Source organism: Octopus sinensis, linkage group LG28, assembly GCF_006345805.1.
Source record: "Octopus sinensis linkage group LG28, ASM634580v1, whole genome shotgun sequence".
Lineage (NCBI taxonomy): Eukaryota > Metazoa > Mollusca > Cephalopoda > Octopoda > Octopodidae > Octopus > Octopus sinensis.
In genome coordinates, this window is record NC_043024.1 from 3,401,379 (window position 1) to 3,422,007 (window position 20,629).

The 20,629-nt window shown below is 40.9% G+C and overlaps 1 protein-coding gene across 2 annotated transcripts in view; it reads left to right on the forward strand.

The window, feature by feature from the left end:
- Positions 1-20,629, forward strand: part of LOC115225772 (anaphase-promoting complex subunit 5) — a 55,557-nt gene that overhangs the window by 19,061 nt on the left and 15,867 nt on the right. Inside the window, exons 9-18 of one of the 2 annotated variants that reach the window (XR_005004187.1) lie at positions 2,255-2,336; positions 2,943-3,017; positions 4,279-4,346; positions 7,399-7,512; positions 9,874-9,997; positions 11,179-11,375; positions 12,456-12,572; positions 15,333-15,480; positions 16,634-16,799; positions 18,437-18,754. Coding sequence is in view for 1 of the 2 variants with exons in the window: in XM_029796723.2 (XP_029652583.1) it covers positions 2,255-2,336; positions 2,943-3,017; positions 4,279-4,346; positions 7,399-7,512; positions 9,874-9,997; positions 11,179-11,375; positions 12,456-12,572; positions 15,333-15,480; positions 16,634-16,799; positions 18,437-18,648 (1,303 nt within the window). In the remaining variant the exon portion in view is untranslated. Of the gene's footprint in view, positions 1-2,254; positions 2,337-2,942; positions 3,018-4,278; positions 4,347-7,398; positions 7,513-9,873; positions 9,998-11,178; positions 11,376-12,455; positions 12,573-15,332; positions 15,481-16,633; positions 16,800-18,436; positions 19,741-20,629 lie in introns of those variants that run through there. The other variant, XM_029796723.2, reaches the window with a different exon arrangement.

Consider the following 20,629-nt stretch of genomic DNA (forward strand, 5'->3'; position numbering starts at 1 on the left):
TCTTTACATTGAGTTCAAATTCTGCTGAGGTCGACTTTGCCTTTCATCCTTTCGGGTTTGATAAATTAAGTACCTGTTGTGTATTGGGGTTGATCTAATCAACTGCTTCTCCTCCCCAAATAAAATTTTGGGCGTTGTGCCTAGAGTAGAAAAGAATATTTGCAGTTTTAAACATCAGAGTGGCATTTCCTCAGAGCTGCATCAAAGGTGTGCTCATACATGGTGCATCTGTCAGACTTTGTGTTTTACTTGTATTGGGAGGAAAGAAAAATCAAGTAAATATGTAGTCATGCTGGGGCAGTGCCCTGAAAGGTTTAGCGAAACAATCATCCCCTGCACATAGTTTTTTCAGTCTGGTGACTGAAACTAGCAAAAGGTAAAAGTTACATACACACACACACACACACAGAGGTGTGTGCTCTTCTACAGCAGCACACCTGTTTCTGCCCTCATTCTTGATCACTCTCTCTCTTCTTGCTCTTCCCTCTGGCTGGGTAACCAGGTATCTCCTTTAGAGCAGTACACCTGTTTCTGTCCTCATGCTTGTTAACTCTCTCTCTCTCTCTCTCTCTCTCTCTCTCACTGGTCTGCCTCTCTAACACACTCTAACCTTTTGGCCATCTGGCACAAGATCACCTCCTCCAATGCCCCCTCCCCTCTCAAAGATTCTTTGTCCTGCAAGTTACCTGGTGACCCTGCCAGAACTGGTACCACTTAAAAAGCGCCCAGTCCTCACTGTGAAGTGGTTGGCATTTGGAAGTGCATCCAGCTGTAAAAACCATGCCAAAACAGACCTCACCTGTGCTGATGCCACTCTGCAGGACGGCCGGTGTTAGGAAGGGCAGCATCCAGGTGTAAAACCCTTGCCAAAACAGACACAGAAGTTTGGCATAGTCTTCTGCTTGGCCAGCTACTGTCAAACTGTCCAACCCATGTTAAATGATGATGTTGACGATGATTGCTTCATCTTGACAGATGATAGCTGTCTCAAGAACACACATCACAATCCCTCCATTGATGAGCTCTCAGATAACTTTTAAGACCAGCTGCTGTCTGGCAGGGCTTAAAACACAAGCAACAGATATTATTCAAGTTTCTTTCACATTGGAATCTGATTCTGAAGGAATGTTTCTGTGAGCCAGCATATGTCTTTTTAGCCCAGATATTGTCTTACAAGTTTTTGTGACATGTACCTCTCCCAAACAGTTGAAGGAATCTGGGGTAGAGGTAGACCCAGGAAGACATGGGGGTGAGGTGGTCGAGTACGACTTTTGAACGTTGGGCCTCACAGAGGCAATGACGAAAGACCAAGACCTCTGGAGATATGCTGTGATTGCGAAGACCCGACAAATGAATTGAGTTCATGGTTCGCAGGATGGCCTGCTGTGCTTATCTTGGATCGTAGGGCGACCTGTTGTGCTTGAGGAGACCTTATTGAGTCAAGTACATCAACATCAAAATAAAAATCAAATGGAAATTGTAGTTGTGATACCTGTGCCGGTGGCATGTAAAAAGCACCATCCGGAAGTGGCTGATGCCAGCACCGCCTTAACTGGTGTCTGTGCCGGTGACACGTAAAAAGCACCAACTGATTGTGGCTGTTGCCAGCCTCCTCTGGCCCCTGTGCTGGTGGCACGTAAAAAGTATCCACTACGCTCACAAAGTGGTTGGCGTTAGGAAGGGTATCCAGCTGTAGAAACACTGCCAGATCAGCCTGGAGCCTGGTGCAGCCTCCTGGCTTCCCAGACCCCAGTTGAATCATCCAACCCATGCTAGCATGGAAAATGGATGTTAAACGATGATGATGATGATGATAACACAAGTTGTAAGAGGCAGTTGGAGTTCAAGATTATTAACTACCTGGGCATTTCGATTTTCATGTGACTTCATATGATTCATGTATCCTGCTTTTGACAACAGAACATTCATACATGCATACAGTTGAACCTTGGCTTATGAATTTAATTCAAGATGAGAAATGGCAGATTCGAGCAGGGATGTGCTCTGAGTGAAAGCTAAACACCTCTCCCGCTTATGCTGCCAGCTTGTGTGTACATTACTCGAAACACTGTTTGTCACCCAAGATGTTTTGTATTTGGAAAATTGTTCATAAACTGAGCTTGCACTGAATGTATGTGTGTGTCTGTGTGTACGTATGCATGTTTTATGTATGTATGTAACTAACAAATTAGCCAACCAACCATTTGTATTGCTTATTTAACCACCATTAAACCAATTTCCATCTGTTTTTCAGAGAACAAGCTATTGCAGCCTTACGAGAAGCCATTCGTATGGCTCAGGAAAATAACGATCACTTATGTCTCCAGCACGCTTTGGTAAGAACAATTAGTTTGGCATTTTCTAGCTTTCTCTTATTCTCTTCATTCCCTTCTCTCTTCTTTGTCATCAACCTGAGCACCTGTCTGTCACTATCCTCCCTATCTCTCTTTGCACCTATCTGTCACCTTCCTCTCTCTCTCTCTCTGTTTGCAGTTGTCTGTTGTCTCTTTCTCTATTTCTTTCCATTTGTCTTTCTCCCTCATTCCCTTCTTCTCATTCCCTTCTTTGTCGTCAACCTGTCTCTTTCTCCCTGCTTGTTCTAATTGATTCTTTCTCTCTCTTTCTTTTACATTATGTCACCTCCTAAGGTGGAGAGCTGGCAGAAATGTTAGCATGCCGGGTGAAATGCTTTCGTCTGTCTTTATGTTCTGAGTTCAAATTCTGCCAAGGTCGACTTTGCCTTTCAACCTTTAGGGGTCAATGAATTAAGTACCAGTTGCATACTGGAATCAGTACAATTGACAGGCCCCCTCCCCTAGAGTAGAAAAGATTATGTTACCTCCTCCCCTAACATGCTTTGTCTTGTGGCAACTCCAAGTACGATTATAAGCTAATAAATTAAACTTTCATTTATTCACTGCTTTCAATCCATTTTTCTCCAGGTTTGGCTGCATCGTCTTGGAGATGAGGGAAGTGCTGAAACAGCAAAACTTATGAAGAGACAAATTTCTCTCCCAGTAAGTATTGAAATATAAAATCTACATCATTGTCATCATCATCATCATCATTTCCATCATCATTGTAATCACTGATCGTCATCATGACCATCATTGTCATATGTCTGTTTACCACACTGGCATGAAGAACTGCTTTCAATTATCAGGCAACCCCTATGGACTTAAATGGGGACAGCCCTTATACATAGTTTTCGTTCAGCTAGTTATACTATTAATGTTACTTTTTCTTCTTGAATTGTCTCTTCTGTCTTTTAGTCGTTTCAGTCATTAGACTATGGCCATGCTGGGGCACTGCCTCGAAGAATTTTTTTGTTGAATGAATTGACTCCACTAATTTTTTTTTTATGTCTGGTACTTATTTTATCAGTCACTTTTGCGAGACAACTAAGTTATTGGGACTTAAATGAACCAACACCGGTTGGGAGACTTACACAGACACAAAGATGCACACAAACATGCGTGTGTGTATTATATGTGTATACATATGCAACGAGCTTCTTTCAGTTTCCGTCTAACCAACCAAATCCACTCACAAGGCCCTGGTTGACCTGAGGTTATAGAAGAAGACACTTGCCCAAGGTGCCATGCTGTGGGACTGAACCCAGAACCATGTGGTTGGCAAGTAAGCTTCTTACCACACAGCCATGCCACTTAGGATTTCTGATACTTACATAAATATCTCAACAGTTAACTCTTTATGTTTAGCTGTTGCCAAACCATTGTTAATCTCTCTCTTTACTTGTTTCAGTCATTTGACTGCAGACATGCTGGAGCACCGCCTTTAGCCTAGCAAATCGACCCCAGGACTAGTAAGCCTAGTACTTATTCTATCGGTTCTCTTTTGCTGAACCGCCAAGTTACGGGGATGTAAACACACCAGCATCGGTTGTCAAGCGATGTTGGGTGGGGGTGGGTGACAAACATATACACACACACACACACACACACACACATATATATATATATATACGACGGGCTTCTTTCAGTTTCCATCTACCAATTTCCACTCACAAGGCTTTGGTCGGCCTGAAGCTATAGTAGAAGACACTTGCCCAAAGTGCCACGCAGTGGGACTGAACCTGAAACCATGTGTTTGGTAAGCAAGTTACTTACCACACAGCCACTCCTGCACCTATTGAAAAATAAAGAAAATAATAAGAAGCAACAATCTTTAATCATATCTTTTTGTATTCACTTTTATCTGTTGATGATGGTTAACGTTTTTGTCATAGAATCTTGTCTTATGCTCTTTTTTGTTCAGGCTTTGGCATTGTTGAATATCCAGTCTCTTGCTAAGTACAATGCATTTGCTAAAATGAAACCAGCCAAGTAAGTAGGGCATTTTAAATTTGGTTACAAAGTTACAGAGTTGAAATGTGTAACCATTTCAACCTGGCAAATTCTCAATTTCCACTTCAGTTTCTTTTTTCTAGACTGTCTTTGGCTTAGAGAAGAGGAAGGGCTGTGTTCACGAGTCTGATGAGTAGAAAGGAGGACTTTAGATTGAGAGCAGAGATGTGGCTTGAATGCTTGCAATAGAGTACTTTCGTTTACTTAAACCCTTTGCTCCCTATGGAGCATGAGCCATTGATGATCTCTCTCCACCATTCTCAACTCTGGGCTGTCTTTCCTACATTCTTCAGGTCTTGTTGGTTCTGAATGTGGAGGGTACCTGTAGAAGGGGTAGACCCAGGAAGATGTAGGACGAAGTGGTGAGAAAGGATCATTGGACGCTGGGCCTCACTGAGGAAATGACTGGGTATCAGCAGATGTGATTTGCTGTACTTGATAAAATGTGCCAAGCTAAGTAAAATCGCTGTCTCCCATACATAGAGGCTTGTCCTTTCATGTGCTGATGCCACTTAAAAAGCACCTGTGTTGGTGCTGCATGAATGCACCCATGCAGGTGGAACATAGAAAATACCTGATACACTCTGTAAAGTGGTTGGCATTAGGAAGGGCATCCAGTCATAGAAACCATGCCACAACAGACAGTTGGAGTCTGGACTGCTCCATGTTAACCAGCCCCATGTCAAACCATCCAACCCATGCCAACATGGAAAATGGACATTATACGATGTTGAGGATGATGATGATCATCATCATCATTGTTTCTGTGATGTTACTTGTCTCTTTGTAGGCCCAATGCAAGCATTTTTTTTAACCCCTGGGAAGTTTGGCCCCTATCCTTTGACTTCTCCAGCATAGGATGCCCTGCCAGGAGCTTTGTGTTCCACTTGGTTCTCAGGTCAATGAGGCGTGCATGCCACCACACTGCAACAAGAACTGGACCTTGTGGTTGCAAACGAGTGACCCCTGGTAATGGCAGCAGTGATTCCACACAGCTTCTGTCCAGCAAATTACATTCTTTATTATAGTATGAATTAGAAATTAACCCTTTTGATATCAACTTGGCTGAAGCAGCCTCTGGCTCTGTAGTACAAATGTCTTGTTTTCAAAAGTTTTGAATTAAAATCTTCCACCAAACCTTAGTAACAATTTATGTTCCTAACACTAGCTTAATGATAACAAAGCTATTTTACTAAATTCTTTTGTTTTATTTAAAATTAAAAGAAACAGAGCATCTCAACAGAAATATGGCAATGAAAGGGTTAAAATATATAAAAGAGAAACAATTCTTAATCCTTTTGGTACCAAACTAGCTGAAGCCACCTCTGGCTCTGTGTAGTACAAATGTCTTGTTTTCAAAAGGTCTGAATTAAAATCTTCCACCAAACCTTCATCACAATTTATGTTCCTAACACTAGCTTAATGATAACTAAATTATTTTACTAAATTCTTTGGTATATTTAAAATTAATTGAAAGAAACACAAAACATCTCAGCAGAAATACGGTAACAAGAGGGTTAATTAGGCAAGTGTGATGGGACAGATGCACTTTTTGTAATTAGTTATCAAATTTATCAAAATTGCAGCATTGTTATACAGTAAATACAAAGCATGTATTACATATGTGTGTGTATTCTTTATTTATTATTTTTTTTTTTTACTTGTTTCAGTCACTTTGACTGTGGCCATGCTGGAGCACCACCTTTAGAAGGGTTTTAGTTGAACAAATCATCCCCAGGACATGGGGCTAGTTAGCATGGAGCAGTCCAGACTCCAACTGTCTGTTGTGGCATGGTTTCTATGACTGGATGCCCTTCCTAATGCCAGCCACTTTTCAGAGTGTGTCAGGTATTTTCTATGTTCCACCTGCACGGGTGCATTCATGCAGCACCAACACAGGTGCTTTTTAAGTGGCATCAGCACATGAAAGGACAAGCCTCTATGTATGAGAGACAGCGATTTTACTTAGCTTTAGCACATCTAGTACTTATTCCAATAATCTCTTTGACCTGAGGCTATAGCAGAAGACACTTACTCAAGGTGTCACGCAGTGGAACTGAACCTGGAACTATGTGGTTGGGAAGCCAACTTCCTACCACAGTGCATTGCTGCAGCTACTTCTCTTCTGTCGAACCATGAGAGTTTCTTCTGCTGAACCTTCTGGATTCAGTCTTCGCATGCATAGGTATGCTAATTAACCCATAGCTGGGACCCTGGTACTCTGCAACAAAGTTGACCTAAGAATCATAGTGGCTAAGAGGTGGTTCCTTACTTGTCAAAACCCTGGAATTCCTGAACTGGGGCACCACTCCTAATGAAGTATAATGTTGTGCTTCTGTTAAAATGGAAGCACTTAGATTGTGGAAATGTGATTTTAACCATTAATTTTAAAGAAATGGAAGAGCTGAAGTGGAATTGTGTCATTGACTAAGTCGCAGAAAACAGATGAGACTTTGTTACATGGTTTGTGTAACGTAAACTTTTTTTTGCTTAATTTAATAATTTTATTATTATACTTGGGGATGACCATATTTTGTTAATTAAACACACACACACTATATATGGTCTTTACTTCAGCATTATTATCATTATTAAGGTGGTGAGCTGGCAGAATTGTAAGCACGCCAGATGGAATGCTTCGCAGCATTTCGTCCATCTTTACGTTCTGAGTTCAAATTCTGCCAAGGTCGACTTTGCATTTCATCCTTTCGGGGTCGATAAAATAAGTGGCAGTTGAACACTAGAGTCAATTACACAGACTCCTCCCCTCTCCCAAAATTGCTGTCCTTGTGGCAAAATTTAAAACCATTATTATTATTATTATTAGTATTATACTTTCTTTGTCAAAGCTCTTTCATCACACATCCTGTGACCTCTTCAGTAACTCTGTATCTCAAATGTTCTCTTGTTCAGCTTAGTCCATTTTGTCTTTCTGTGATATCTATCCTTATTTGCACATGTGTTTTGTGTGTATATGGATTTGCTTACTACACTGTTTGTACCTGTTTCTTTTATTTGATTAAATTTTCAGTGTCATTGAAAGCATGTTATCCAATAATGTCCTGAGTAGTCAGTTCTCTCATGGGGAGTTTGCTTGCATCAGCCTTGCACAGATTGCTGCTCTCTGGCATACCTATGGCAAGAGGTAAGACATTCCTTTGTTTTATTTATTCTTTTTGCTCATTTCATCATCAGACTTCCTAAGTCCCTTTTCCCTTTCTAAACCAGGAGTAAATCTTGGGAGCTTCATGTCATCATTTCTTGTTGTCATGGTTGCCTTTTTTAAAACAGGTTCATACCAGCAAATGACCTTCTTGTCTCCTGCTATTTTAGTCACCTCTTACAACACATAGAAACATGTTCAGTTACTTTTAACCTTGTTTCAATCATTGGACTGCGGACATACTGGGGCATCACATTGTAGAGCTGCATAAATTGATCCTGGTACTAATTTTTTGTTTTGAAGTCTGGTACTTAATTCTCTTGATCTATTTTGCCTAGCTACTAGGCGATGTAAACAAACCAACACTGGCTGTCAAGCAGTAATGGGAAAAACACAGACATCCTGCCACCCATACACCCACCTACACACATGAGAAGCTTCTACACAGTTTCTGTCTGCAAAATTTACTCACAGGGCATTGACTGGCCTTGGGCTATAAGAGAGAAGACACTTGCCCAAAGTACTGTGCAGTGGGACTGAACCTGAAACCATTCAGATTTCTCTGTCAAATATAATGCTTATTTAGTCACATTGAGGTAGATTAGACATGCTTTACTTTGTGGCTTCGAGATTACAATGTCATTGTTTATTTTTAGAATGACGTTGTAGGGTTGGTGTGAGAGGCTGGATCTGGCCAGTATGAAGATAAAACAGGTAGATTATTTTGGTTGGATATGGCCAGTTTAAATGCTAAAGGGTTAATATGGGTATTATCTTACTTCACTCACTGACTTGAATGATGCTCTGGTGCATCCATCACAATGCAGCTTATGGTCCCTGCTGGTCTGCCTGTGATTCTGCTTCAACTCTTATGTGTCTGTACTCTCTTTTACTTGTTTCAGTCATTTGACTGTGGCCATGCTGGAGCACCGCCTATAGTCGAGCAAATCGACCCCAGGACTTATTCTTTGTAAGCCTAGTACTTATTCTATCGATTTCTATTGGTTCCTTCTGCCGAACCACTAATTTACAGGGGCGTAAACATACCACCATTGGTTGTCAAGTGATGTTGTGGGGACAAACACAGACACACACACACACGCACGTATATACACACATATATATGACAGGCTTCTTTCAGTTTCTGTCTGCCAAATCCACTCACAAGGCTTTGGTCGGCCTGAGGCTATAGTAGAAGTGGGACTGAACCTGGAACCATGTGGTTGGTAAGCAAGCTACTTACCACACAGCCACTCCTGCACCTGTAGCTTACATTGGGTTCAGCATTTGTGCATATTGAGTGAAGTCATCTTCCTAAAGGTGCTTGGCACTTCAGATTCCTTTCTTCTTTCCTATTTGATGAAACCTTTGTCTTTGCTAAGTTTATACGAAAGCCTCTCAATTCTAGGCTTTTCTCCCTTGCCCAGAATTTCCTCTTTAATTCCCTTGTAGATTCAGCTATATGTACATGTGTGTGTGTCTTTGACTTTGTTGTTGTCCCACCACCACTGCTTGACAACTGGTATTGATTTGTTAGCATCCGTGCAACTTAGTAGTTTGCCAAAAAAAAGATCAATAGAACAAGTACCAACCCTTTAACATTCAAATCGGCCATATCCGGTCCAGATATTTCTACAAATCCTATGTTGAAACCATCCAGATCAAGCCTCTCACACCTGCCCAACAAAGGTATTTGGAAAATAAACAATCATCATCATCATCATCAGTTAACATCTGTTTTCCGTGCTGGCATGGGTTGGACGGTTTGACTGGAGTAGGTAAGGCCAGGGGCTGCACCAGGCTCCATTGTCTGTTCTGGTATAGATTTTTTTATAGCTGGATGCCCTTCCTAACACCAGCCACTTCATATAGTGTACTGGGTGCTTTTAACATGGCACCAATTACATCATCGAAATGGAGCCCAGAACTATGAGATAATCCATGATTATTTCAAAAACAAGCATTAAATTTGACAGAGTAATCATCATCATCATCATCATCATTTAATGTCTGTTGTCCATGCTGGCATGGGTTGGACAGTTTGACTTGCGCTGGTAAGCTGAGGGGTCTGCTCCAGACTCCTGTCTGATCTGGCATGGTGTCCATGCCTGGATGCCCTTCTCAATGCCCACCACTCCAAGAGTAAACTGAATGCTAAATGGTTAAAAGGGGGTTGATTTGTGTGACTAAAACCCTTTGAGGTGGTACCCCAGCATGGCCACAGTCTAATGACTGAAAGCAGTAAAAGAAAAATGAGTATAACTTTGCTCATCCCTGACCCCATTCAAAATATCTATGTCTTTGTGTCTTTAGTAAGAAATTTCCTTATGGTTGTCTTTGCAGAGAAAATTGTTCCCTTATCAGCCAATTGATCCTCCATCTAGACACGTCAGATGCAGGAATCTATCGAAACGAGGAATCAGTTTGTATTGCCATGTGTAACTTGGCCAGGCATCATTTTGATCAGGTAACTCCAAATCCTTTAACTTCAGCATTATCCATACACATGCATGTGTGTATAGGTATGTTTGTGTGTGTGAGAGCATATGTATATATGTGCCTGTGTATTTGACAGTTTCTGTGTGAATGTGTGTACTTTTATGCATATGTGTGTAAGCTAAGATCAGATTGTTCATTATTGATCACAGCACCAGTGAGGGTAAAATCAATGAACTATATACAATATGTATCGAATCAACAGTTTTTCATTAACTTCTGTAATATGTTTTATATAAACCCTTCACTATTGTCTTTGTAATATGCTCTTCTTGTGGCTCCTGTGGCAAATAAATGCAATTATTATTATTAAGTTGGCAAATGGCCGTGACTACAATTCACTTGGCTTGACGAGTCTTCTCAAACATAGCATATCATTGAAGGTTTTGGTCACTTGTCATTGCTTCCATGAGGCCCAATGTTTGAAGATCATTTTTCACCATTATTCAGAATGTAAGAATGGATGAAATTCTACTACTACTACTACTAATAATCTATTTTACTAAAGGCACAAGGCCTGAAATTTTAGCAGAGGGGATAAGTTGATCAAGTTGCTATGGTGATCAATTGATGTTGCTTATGTAAGCGACTTAACCCCTGCCCCCTAAAACTTCAGGCCTTGTGCCTATAGGAGAAATAATAATAATAATAATAATAATAATTGTTATTATTATTAAGGTAGTAATCTCGAAGAATTGTTTGTTAAGCAGCATTTCTTGTGGCTCTTTTTACAGTCTTAAGTTCAAATTCTGCTGAGATTGAATTTTCCTTTCATCCTTTAGGGGTTGATAAAATTAATACCAGTTGAGCACTGGGGTCAATGTAATTGACAATACTCCTCCTCTAAAATTGCCAGCCATCTACCAAAAATTTAAAGCCATAATTATTATCATTATTGTTGTTACTATTAAAGTGGCAAGCTGGCAGAATCATTAGTACACCAGGCAAAATGCTTAGTGGTATTTCAGCTGTTTTTACGTTCTGAGTTCAAATTCTGCCAAGGTTGTTTTAGCCTTTCTTCCTTTTGGGGTCGATGAAATAAGTACCAGTTATGCACTGGGGTTGATGTGATTGACTTATCCCCTCTCTAAAATTTCAGGCCTTATGTCTATAGTAGAAAGGATCATCATTGTTATTGTTATTTTTTTTTAGGGTATGATTGATGTTGCTATGGTGATAGTGGAGGGTGCCAAAGAGAGATTCCCAGCAAATACTTCCTACGCCCATATATGGATGGCCACAGAACAGGAGATGAAGTTTACGTTGGCTGTCTACAGCAACAAGTGGAGTGATGCTGAGATGGCATTGGTCAACCTAAAGGCCGTGTGTGAAACAGAAGCAGATATCAGGTTTGTGGCCAATATCTATCATCATTATAGGTGCAGGCATGGCTGTGTGGTAACAAGTGTGCATTCCTGCTGCATGGTTTCAGGTTCAGTCCCACTGGGGGCAAATGATTTCTCAGGATGACTAATATTTTGTGAATAGATTTAGTAGGCAGAAATTGAAAGAAGGCAGTGAGCTGACAGGGTGAAATGCTTAGCGGTATTTCGTCTGCTGTTACGTTCTGAGTTCAAATTCTGCCAAGGTCGACTTTGCCTTTCATCCTTTTGGGGTCGATAAATTAAGTACCAGTTACGCAATAGGGTCGATGTAATTGACTTAATCCCTTTGTCTATCCTTGTTTGTCCCCTCGATGTGGGCAATAAAGAAATAAGAAATCATATGTGTGTGAGTGAAGGTGTGAGTGTTTTCTTGTCTTGGTGTCACGCTTCATCATCATCATTGTTTAACGTCCATTTTCCATGCTGGCATGGGTTGGAAGGTATGACAGGAGCTGAGCAGCTGAAGGGCTGCCCAGGCTCCCTGTTTGTTTTGGCATGGTTTCTATGGCTGGATGCCCTTCCTAATGCCAACCACTTTATGGAGTATACTGGGTGCTTTTACACAGCACTGGTACGGTGGCACCAGCACTTATGAGCCTGCTAGATTAGGGATGCTCAGCTGGAGAGGGTTGCAGGTATGAGCCTGTATGCAAGGGCAACCACGCCTTTACTTAGCTCGGTGTATCTTTTCAAGCACACCAAACTGCCAGGAGTCCCAGTCCCTTGTCATCCCCTCTGTGAGTTCCAACATTTGTAGATCCCTTCTCACCACTTTGTCACACACACACACAAATTGTAAAAACTTAAACTTTGTTTTTATGTATTCCTCACAGAATAATTTTATCACTTGGATTTTCAGTTACATGGACACTTTACATTATACTGCTTTGTAATGGACTGTTAGCCAAGCCCATATGAGGAGCTTACTGTGGTAGCTGCATTATTCCCTGAATCTATATTTTATGCTACTCATTTATATATAATTGTATATATATTTTTCACTTACAATGATTATATTTAATTAATTTATTTTTCATTCTGTAGATGTGGTATTTTGTTAAAAGAAAGGGGCCAGGTCAACCAAGCCCTTACACACATGCACCAACTTCTTGAGAAATGTGAAAAAAACAGCAGTGAGACCACACCTTTCTATACGTGTCGGTAAGTCATCTAGTTGTGGTAATTTAACCCTAAGTCAGCCTGGATGCAACAGATCTTTGTTCAAAGATGTTCCAGATCACCAGATACCCTTTTTAAGACATAAGTGTATCTCAGAGTACATTACCCAGAGTGTTTTATTCAGGCATGGTGTATCTAGTATCACATTACCTAATGTCCCCTTTCTCAACCTGCATCCAGCAGATTTATGATCAAAGTTGTTTCAACTGGGATTATCCTGTGTTATTATTCAGACATAGTGTATCTAGGACTAAAGGTCATGAATGACCATGGGATTGCATCTAAAAAGTTTCCCTCCTGGGCACATGTTTAGGCAAGGTTGTTTATGGAAGACCAGCAGTTGTCCATGCATACCGGCCTCCTCTCACCACACCACTGATGTTATCCAAGGGAAAGGTGAAGGAGCCAATACAGCTGGGAATGAGTGATGCCACCACTCATTTCTACAGCTGAGTGAACTCTTGCTGAAGATAACAACACACATCCCAATCTGGGAATTGAACTCACTACTTCACGATTGTGAGCCCGATGTTTAAACCACTGAGTCATGCACCTTCACATATGCAGATGAATATATATATATATAATCAAAATAAGCAACAAGTATATCTGAGGTAATGTGGTACGATCGTTTCATGCTACTTCATTTTATTAAACACTAAGTATTACATCAGTTTTAAAATGTCAAGCAATCTTCAGCCACTTATAGAAATTTTCCAATCAAACAGACAATGCACATTCTTATCTCTATTTCGTTTGCCAACATTATAAAGAGGGTAGATATACAGACAGAGAGGTTGATTTCATTCTTAAGAACATGATAGTATTAAATCTACTCTCTGACTGTAGATTTTTTCACTTTGTAATTTAGATCTGTTAGTGGGAAGGGGGATTCTATTTTTGGTTGGATGGAGACAAAGAATTTTTTCTATTTATAGATATAGGAAGGGGTAGAAACAAATATCGAAACCAATAAACCTATTCCTATTCTGAGGAACCCAGCCCAGATACATTTGAATGCAGTATAGCAAAAAGCTAGTATGTTGAAGTTAGAGGGGTAGGGGAAGATAGACTACTATTGTTCCAGGGGTTTTAATGTCTACTACCATTTGACATCCAGATTCTATATTAAGAAATTTAAGTAAATATTCCTTAGACAATTTCCTAAATGATTTCAGTAAACATTATTATCTAATATATGGATAGAAAATATAGAAATTATTTCATATTTATATAAATATATATGTTTAATAAAATGAAGTAGCATGAAACGATCGTACCACATTACCTCGGATATACTTGTTGCTTATTTTGATTATAATCACCCCATGGATTTATATGGATAATACTATACAAAATTCTGGTGCATTTGACTTAAGTACCATATTCATCTGAATCTAAATTTTGCTGAACTTATATATATATACACACTTTAATCCCTCGATAATCGCAGGTGTTACATTCCAACCCCACCCCGTGGTAGGTGAAAATCCTCGAAGTAGAAACAGTACTGTAGATTTTTTATTTTTATAACTTGTATTTATTTATTTTATTATAAATGCACAACACCACAGAGGAATCGGCGTAAGCTTAAATAATAAACCGCGATAGGTGAACTGTGATATGGCGAGGGATTACTGTATGTGTGTGTGTGCATGTGAAGTTGCATGGCTCAGTGGTTAGGGTGTCGAGCTTACGATCATGAGGTTGTGTTCTTGAGCAAGACACTTTATTTCACATTGCTCCACTTCACTCAGCTGTAGAAATGAGTTGTGACATCACGGGTGCCAAGCTGTATTGGCCTTTGCCTTTCCCTTGGATAACACTGGTGACGTGGAGAGGGGAGGCTGGTATGGATGGGCGACTGCTGGTCTTCTATAAACAGTCTTGCCTGGATTTGTACCTGGGAGGGTAACTTTCTAGGTGCAATCCCAAGGTCAGTCATGACCAAAGGGGGGCTCAGCATGTGCATGTGTCTGTATAAAAGCCCACTTTGGTCATGAAAATCCGTGGGATTGCACCTAGAAAGTTACCCTATGTGGCACAAATCCAGGCAAGGTTGTTTTATGGAAGACCTGCACTTGTCCATACATTCAAGCCTCCCCTCTCCATGCCACTGATGCTATCCAAGGGAAAGGCAAAGGGGCTGATACTGCTTCACACCTCTGACATTGCAACTCATTTCTACAGATGAGTGAACTGGAACACTGTGAAATAAAGTGTCTTACTCAAGAACACAATACTCAGCTTGGTCTGAGAATTGAACACCCTACCTCATGATTGTGAGCCTGATGCTCTTACCACTGAGCTATGCTCTGTCTTACCTTGTTTTTGATGTTGTTTAGCGCACATTTCTTATTGTTTCACTGTCCATTTTGTATCACCCACCAAACTCAACACAATGTTTTCCTACAATCCATGCTACCCTCCATGTGCACCCCACTAGAATTCTCCAAAATACCCTTAAAAACACATTCAAAATGTTTTATGGATGACAGTTTAGCTGTAGGAATTTTTCTATCACTTTTCATCACCACCACCACCACTCTCTTCATCATAAACCATTATCACCACCACCATCTTTATCATAAATCACCCTCACCACCATCATCATAAATCATTATCACCACCACCACCTTCATAACCATTATCAAAACCACCACCATCATCTTCATAAACTTTTATCACCACCACCACCACCTCAATCCCCAACATAATTGTCATGTTTCTTTCATTTTCCAGGGTGTTACTAGAACTTTCTGATATTCTACGGAAATCAGGCAACCTGAGTATAGCCATATTTTATGTGTTACGTTGTATCACATTGGCCAGAGATCACCATTTCCAATACATCCTTAGTTTGGCCATTATGCAGTTGGCACAAATACAGGTATGGTCCTCTCAGGTATCTCTCTTCTCTCTTTCTCTCATAAACAGATGTCATCAGTGCCCTAGCAGTGTCAATGTGAGAATACATCATCATCATCATTCTTTAGTGTCCATTGTTCGTGCCTTGAGAAGGGAGGACGCCCAAAACTGGGCAAGATGGTATGAGGGCAGTTACTTTGGCATTGAGGTAGATCCAGCCACCCTTGTTAAAGGGACAAAACCTGGATTTAAAATGATGGATGGTAGTGTGTCCATGGGTTGGTTTGACCTGGGCTGGTAAGCTGGAAGGCTGCACCAGACTCCAGTCTGATTTGGCATGGTTTTCTGTACCCTTCCTAATGCCAACCACTCTGGGAGTGTAATCGGTGCTTTTATGTGCCATTTGTGTGACACCAGTATCTGCACAACTGCGATTTTGCTCAGCTTGATGGGTCTTCTCAAACATGTCATAATATCAAAGGTCTCAGTCATTGCCTCCATGGGACGCAACACACATAAAAAGCACCTGTGCTGGTGCCACATACAAGTACCCATGCTGGTGCCACATAAAAAGCATCCATGCTGGTGCCACATAAAAGGCACCCGTACTGGTGATATGTAAAAAGCATCAAGGTCACTGTAAAGTGTTTGGTATTAGGAAGGGCATCCAGCCATAGAAACCTTACCTAAACAGACAATTGGAGCCTAGTGCAGCGCTCTGGCTTACCAGCTCTTGTCAAACTGTCCAACCTATGTATTGTAGGGAATTAGTGATAATGGTACACCCCTCCCATGTAACGAGTGGAATGAACCAGTCACTATAAGTATGGTGGTGTCGGCCGGTATTGAGTAAGTACATGTCGACTATGTTGATAGTCGTGTCTGTACTAATCTAGTAATTATACTGCGATACCGAGTGGGCGTTATAACAATCCAACCTTTTGAGGATAACACCATGACTGGTGCGGGTGGGTTTACAGTGCCAGATAGAAACATCCTATCGACTTTGGAATATAACATTATCTGTCAGAGTGACAACTGTTGTACAAAGACAGATACAACAGTGGCAAAAGACCACTTTATAACACTATTCTAGCATGAAAAATGGTCATTAAATAATGATGATGATGGTGATGATTTCTAGTCGTGATTGTATTTTTGTCTTCCATTGACAGATCTTGATGGGATTGCCTCATCTTGCAATTCCTATTCTCGAGGAGCAAATGATGAACATATTGACCAATGGCACTCTAGTGGACAAAGGCCGGATGCTTTACTGTTACTCAAGATGTACAGTGGCAGCTGCTAAAAAGAGCGAAGACCCTAAAGAAATAAAATCAGGTAAAATTTTGTTGTTTATTTCTTCTGTTTTTTTAATATTGCTGTGGGGTTAAGAAATTTTCAACCACATGGTTTTGGGTTCAGTTTCACTGGGCAAATGTCTTCTTTAATCTCAGGCTGACCAAAGCCTTGTCAGTGGCTTTAGTACACAATAGTCTGAAAACCTGTCACATATATAGGTATAGGTATATGCGAACTGCCATGCTTCACGGTAGTGAAACATGGGCTGTGACTGCAGAGGACATGCGTAGACTTGAAAGAAATGAAGCTAGCATGATCTGCTGGATGTGTAATGTCAGTGTGCACGCACGACAGAGTGTAAGCACCCTAAGAGAAATGCTGGATATAAGAAGCATCAGATGTGGTGTGCAAGAGCAACGCTTGCGATGGTATGGTCATGTACTGCGGATCGATGAGGAGAGATGTGTGAAGAAGTGCCACTCCCAAACAGTTGAAGGTATCAGGGGGAGAGGTAGACCCAGGAAGACATGGGATGAGGCAGTCAAGCATGACCTCAGAGCGTTGGGCCTCACTGAGGCAATGGCGAAGGACCGAGATCTCTGGAGATATGCTGTGACTGCAAAGACCCGGGCTGCTTCCTGCATCAGTTCCGCATAGCCCCTGCCCATTCAAAGAACGTCCCGCTGTGCTTGAGGAGACCTGTTGAGTCAAGTACATGAAGGTCGAAATAAATATCAATGGAAATAGTAGTTGTGATGCCTGTGCCAGTGGCACATCAAAAGCACCATCCGAACGTGGCCGTAGCCAGCGCTGACTTGACTGGCATCTGGGCCGGTGGCACATAAAAAGCACTATCCGAACGTGGCCGATGCCAGCACTGCCCCGACTGGCTTCTGTGCCGGTGGCACATAAAAAGCACCCACTACACTCGCGGAGTGGTTGGCGTTAGGAAGGGCATCCAGCCGTAGAAACTCTGCCAGATCAGACTGGAGCCTGGAGCAGCCCCTGGCTTCCCAGACCCCCGTCAAACCGTCCAACCCGTGCTCTCGCGGAAAACGGACGTTAAACGATGATGATGATGTATATGAGGTTGTATCAAAAAGTTCCTGGACTAGTTCAGTAGTGTGCCAACAGGTGGCAGCACACAGTTGCATGTGTACTGAGTGCTATCAGTGATCTTCATGAGGCAGTGTTCTGAGTGACATTGCTGTGTTTACTTTGCAAGTTGTGAAATTTGTGTTCTTGTGATTACATGTGTTTGCTGTAGTCTGTGATTTTGTCACGGATAGGAACAAAGAGCCAACATGAAATTTTGTGTTAATCTTAGGAAGTCTGCTACAAAGACATTGAGCATGCTTTGGCAAGCTTACAGTGATGAGGCAATGGGTCGTATGCAAAGTTGTGGTGGGAGACAAACACAGACACAAGACTCACACACATACATATATATATAGTGGGCTTCTTTCAGTTTCTATCTGTCAAATCCACTCACAAGGTTTTGGTCAGTTGCCATGCAGTGGGACTGAACTTGGAACCATGTTGCTGGGAAGCAAACTTCTTACCACACAGCCATTGGCAATATCTAATCCAGCCAAGCCAAGTCATTCTTATTTCTGCTTCTTTTATTCTCTCGCCTCACCTGACTAATCTAATTCTTCTTCTTCCTCCATTTCCAGCTCTGATGTCAGCCATACGGCAAATGTCCACAGTAATTGAATATTTCCAAACTGTTGAAGCATACAAGCTGCAAAAGGATGCACTGTATTACCAGTCCCGGATATGCGAGAGTTTGGGTTACACTGCTGAGAGGAATAGATACGCTCGGGAGTTCCGGCACCTAGACCAACTTTACCCATCGGTCCAGAAAATAGATGTCACACTGTTGTAGAGACACACAGACTCACTGTTTGTCTCTCTTTGGTTGGAAAGGTTCCATCATTTTGATAATGGATTGTTACTGGTTTGTTCCTTAGATTTTTTTGCCAATGTAATGTGTGTGTATATATATAATCATGTGTGTATACATGTATGTATACAGATTTCTGTATATATGTGTATGCATGTATATGTGTGTTTATATCTGTTCATACACAGACACACATACATTGGCTGTGATATGATTTGAACCTTTAACACCTTCACCAACAGTTTTACACTTCATCATCTTGGGAAGCTGAGGCTGTCCAAAACACCACCACCTGATTCCTACACAAGTCCCTTCCATCCTCCAGAGGTGAAAACCTCTCATCAGAGTCACTGAATTTTTTTCTAAGTTGACAGATTTTGACTGATATCAAAACTGAAGCCAGTCAGGCAACACTCTACTGACTGAAAGGTCAATAGTTCAAATCCCTGTCTTCTGTTCTTATAAATATGGGTTATTTGGATGCCACTGAAGAAGACCCTTTCAGTCTTAAAGTAAGAATTCAGCACAGGAGGAACCTAGCAGAACTGGGTTATTTATTGTCTTCTCCAGATTCCAGGTATTACAGGCTCAGTAGAACACTCATCAATTCAATGCTTACACTGCTGCCCCTGCCTACAGCAAAGGGTTGTCGCTTTTTTCTTTGAAACCTATTTACAACTAGGTGGACTGAGTCATTTTAGAATTGAGTGTCCTTGGCCACAGGCACAACACAGGGAGTGGTGATAAACTACGAGCCATATGCATCTCTGCTGGTTGTCCCAGTCTACCTAGTTGCAAATAGGCACCACGAGTAGGTAAAGCCATACAACTGTGTAAGTGAGTTGTGTGTTTTATTAGTCTGTTGTGCCTAAATTAAACAAATAATACACTTCAGAGATTGATAAACTCGATCGAAGATGTTAAACAAGTCTTCAGTGGTGCCTCTTATATCCAAACTGGTTCTGAGACTCGATATTCTCTGGAGGTGTCTTAGTAAACCCAAAGGAAGTATTGAACTCAACTGAATGAACAAATGTTAAACTGTAATTTTTCAATAAATGCTAATAACAAAAAGTGTTTTTTGTGTATAATTAATTGTTCTTGGCTTTGGGTAAAAGAAAATACAGGAGGATCAGTTAATTATGATTTTATGCAACATATTCCCCTCTCAGATTCACAAACTTACTGCAGTGGTTCTTCAGTTCTTCTAAGCCCTGTAAAAGAACTTGGAAGGTTAAACCTCCAACCAGGCCTTTCATAATACCCTTAAAGCAAGGAACTTTTCAGCACTCCTTATATATATATATTCAAGGGGTGCTGAAAAGTTCCTGGCTCTGGATAAATGAAAATATAGGAGGCTCAGTTAATTATGATTTTATTCAACATATTCCTCTCTAAGATTGACACACTTATTGCAGCAGTTCTTCTAAGCCCTGTAAAAGAACTTAGAAGGTTGGGCCCCCAACCAGGTCTTTCACAACATCCAGGAACTTTTCAGCACCTCCTCATATGTTTGGTTACAGCATATATGCAGGTATATACAGATGATGGGGCCATTTTTTTAACCTTTCAGTTATGACAGAAGTGCTCATGACCTTTTAATACTTTAAAATGGGCTTATCCAGCCTAAATATTGAACCTGTTCTATGTTCAAACCAACCAGATCTGGTCTCACACCTACCCTACAATGTCATTTTAAAAATAAACTAACATTGTTGAGATCTTGATTGATTCAAAATGATGTGAATGAATAAGCATTACATTTGATAGAGTAATCAGAATGCTAAAGGGTCAAGGGACCTCCAAAACTACTGGGAGAGAAGGAAAATATCTGCAAACCAGAGAGCCTGACTCAAATGCTTATAACAGACTGAACCCTGCAAAAGACACCAAAAATACCAGCTGGGGATGTTAACCCTTGAACTGTGAAATTAAATTTCATGGTTATTCTAGTAATGATGTT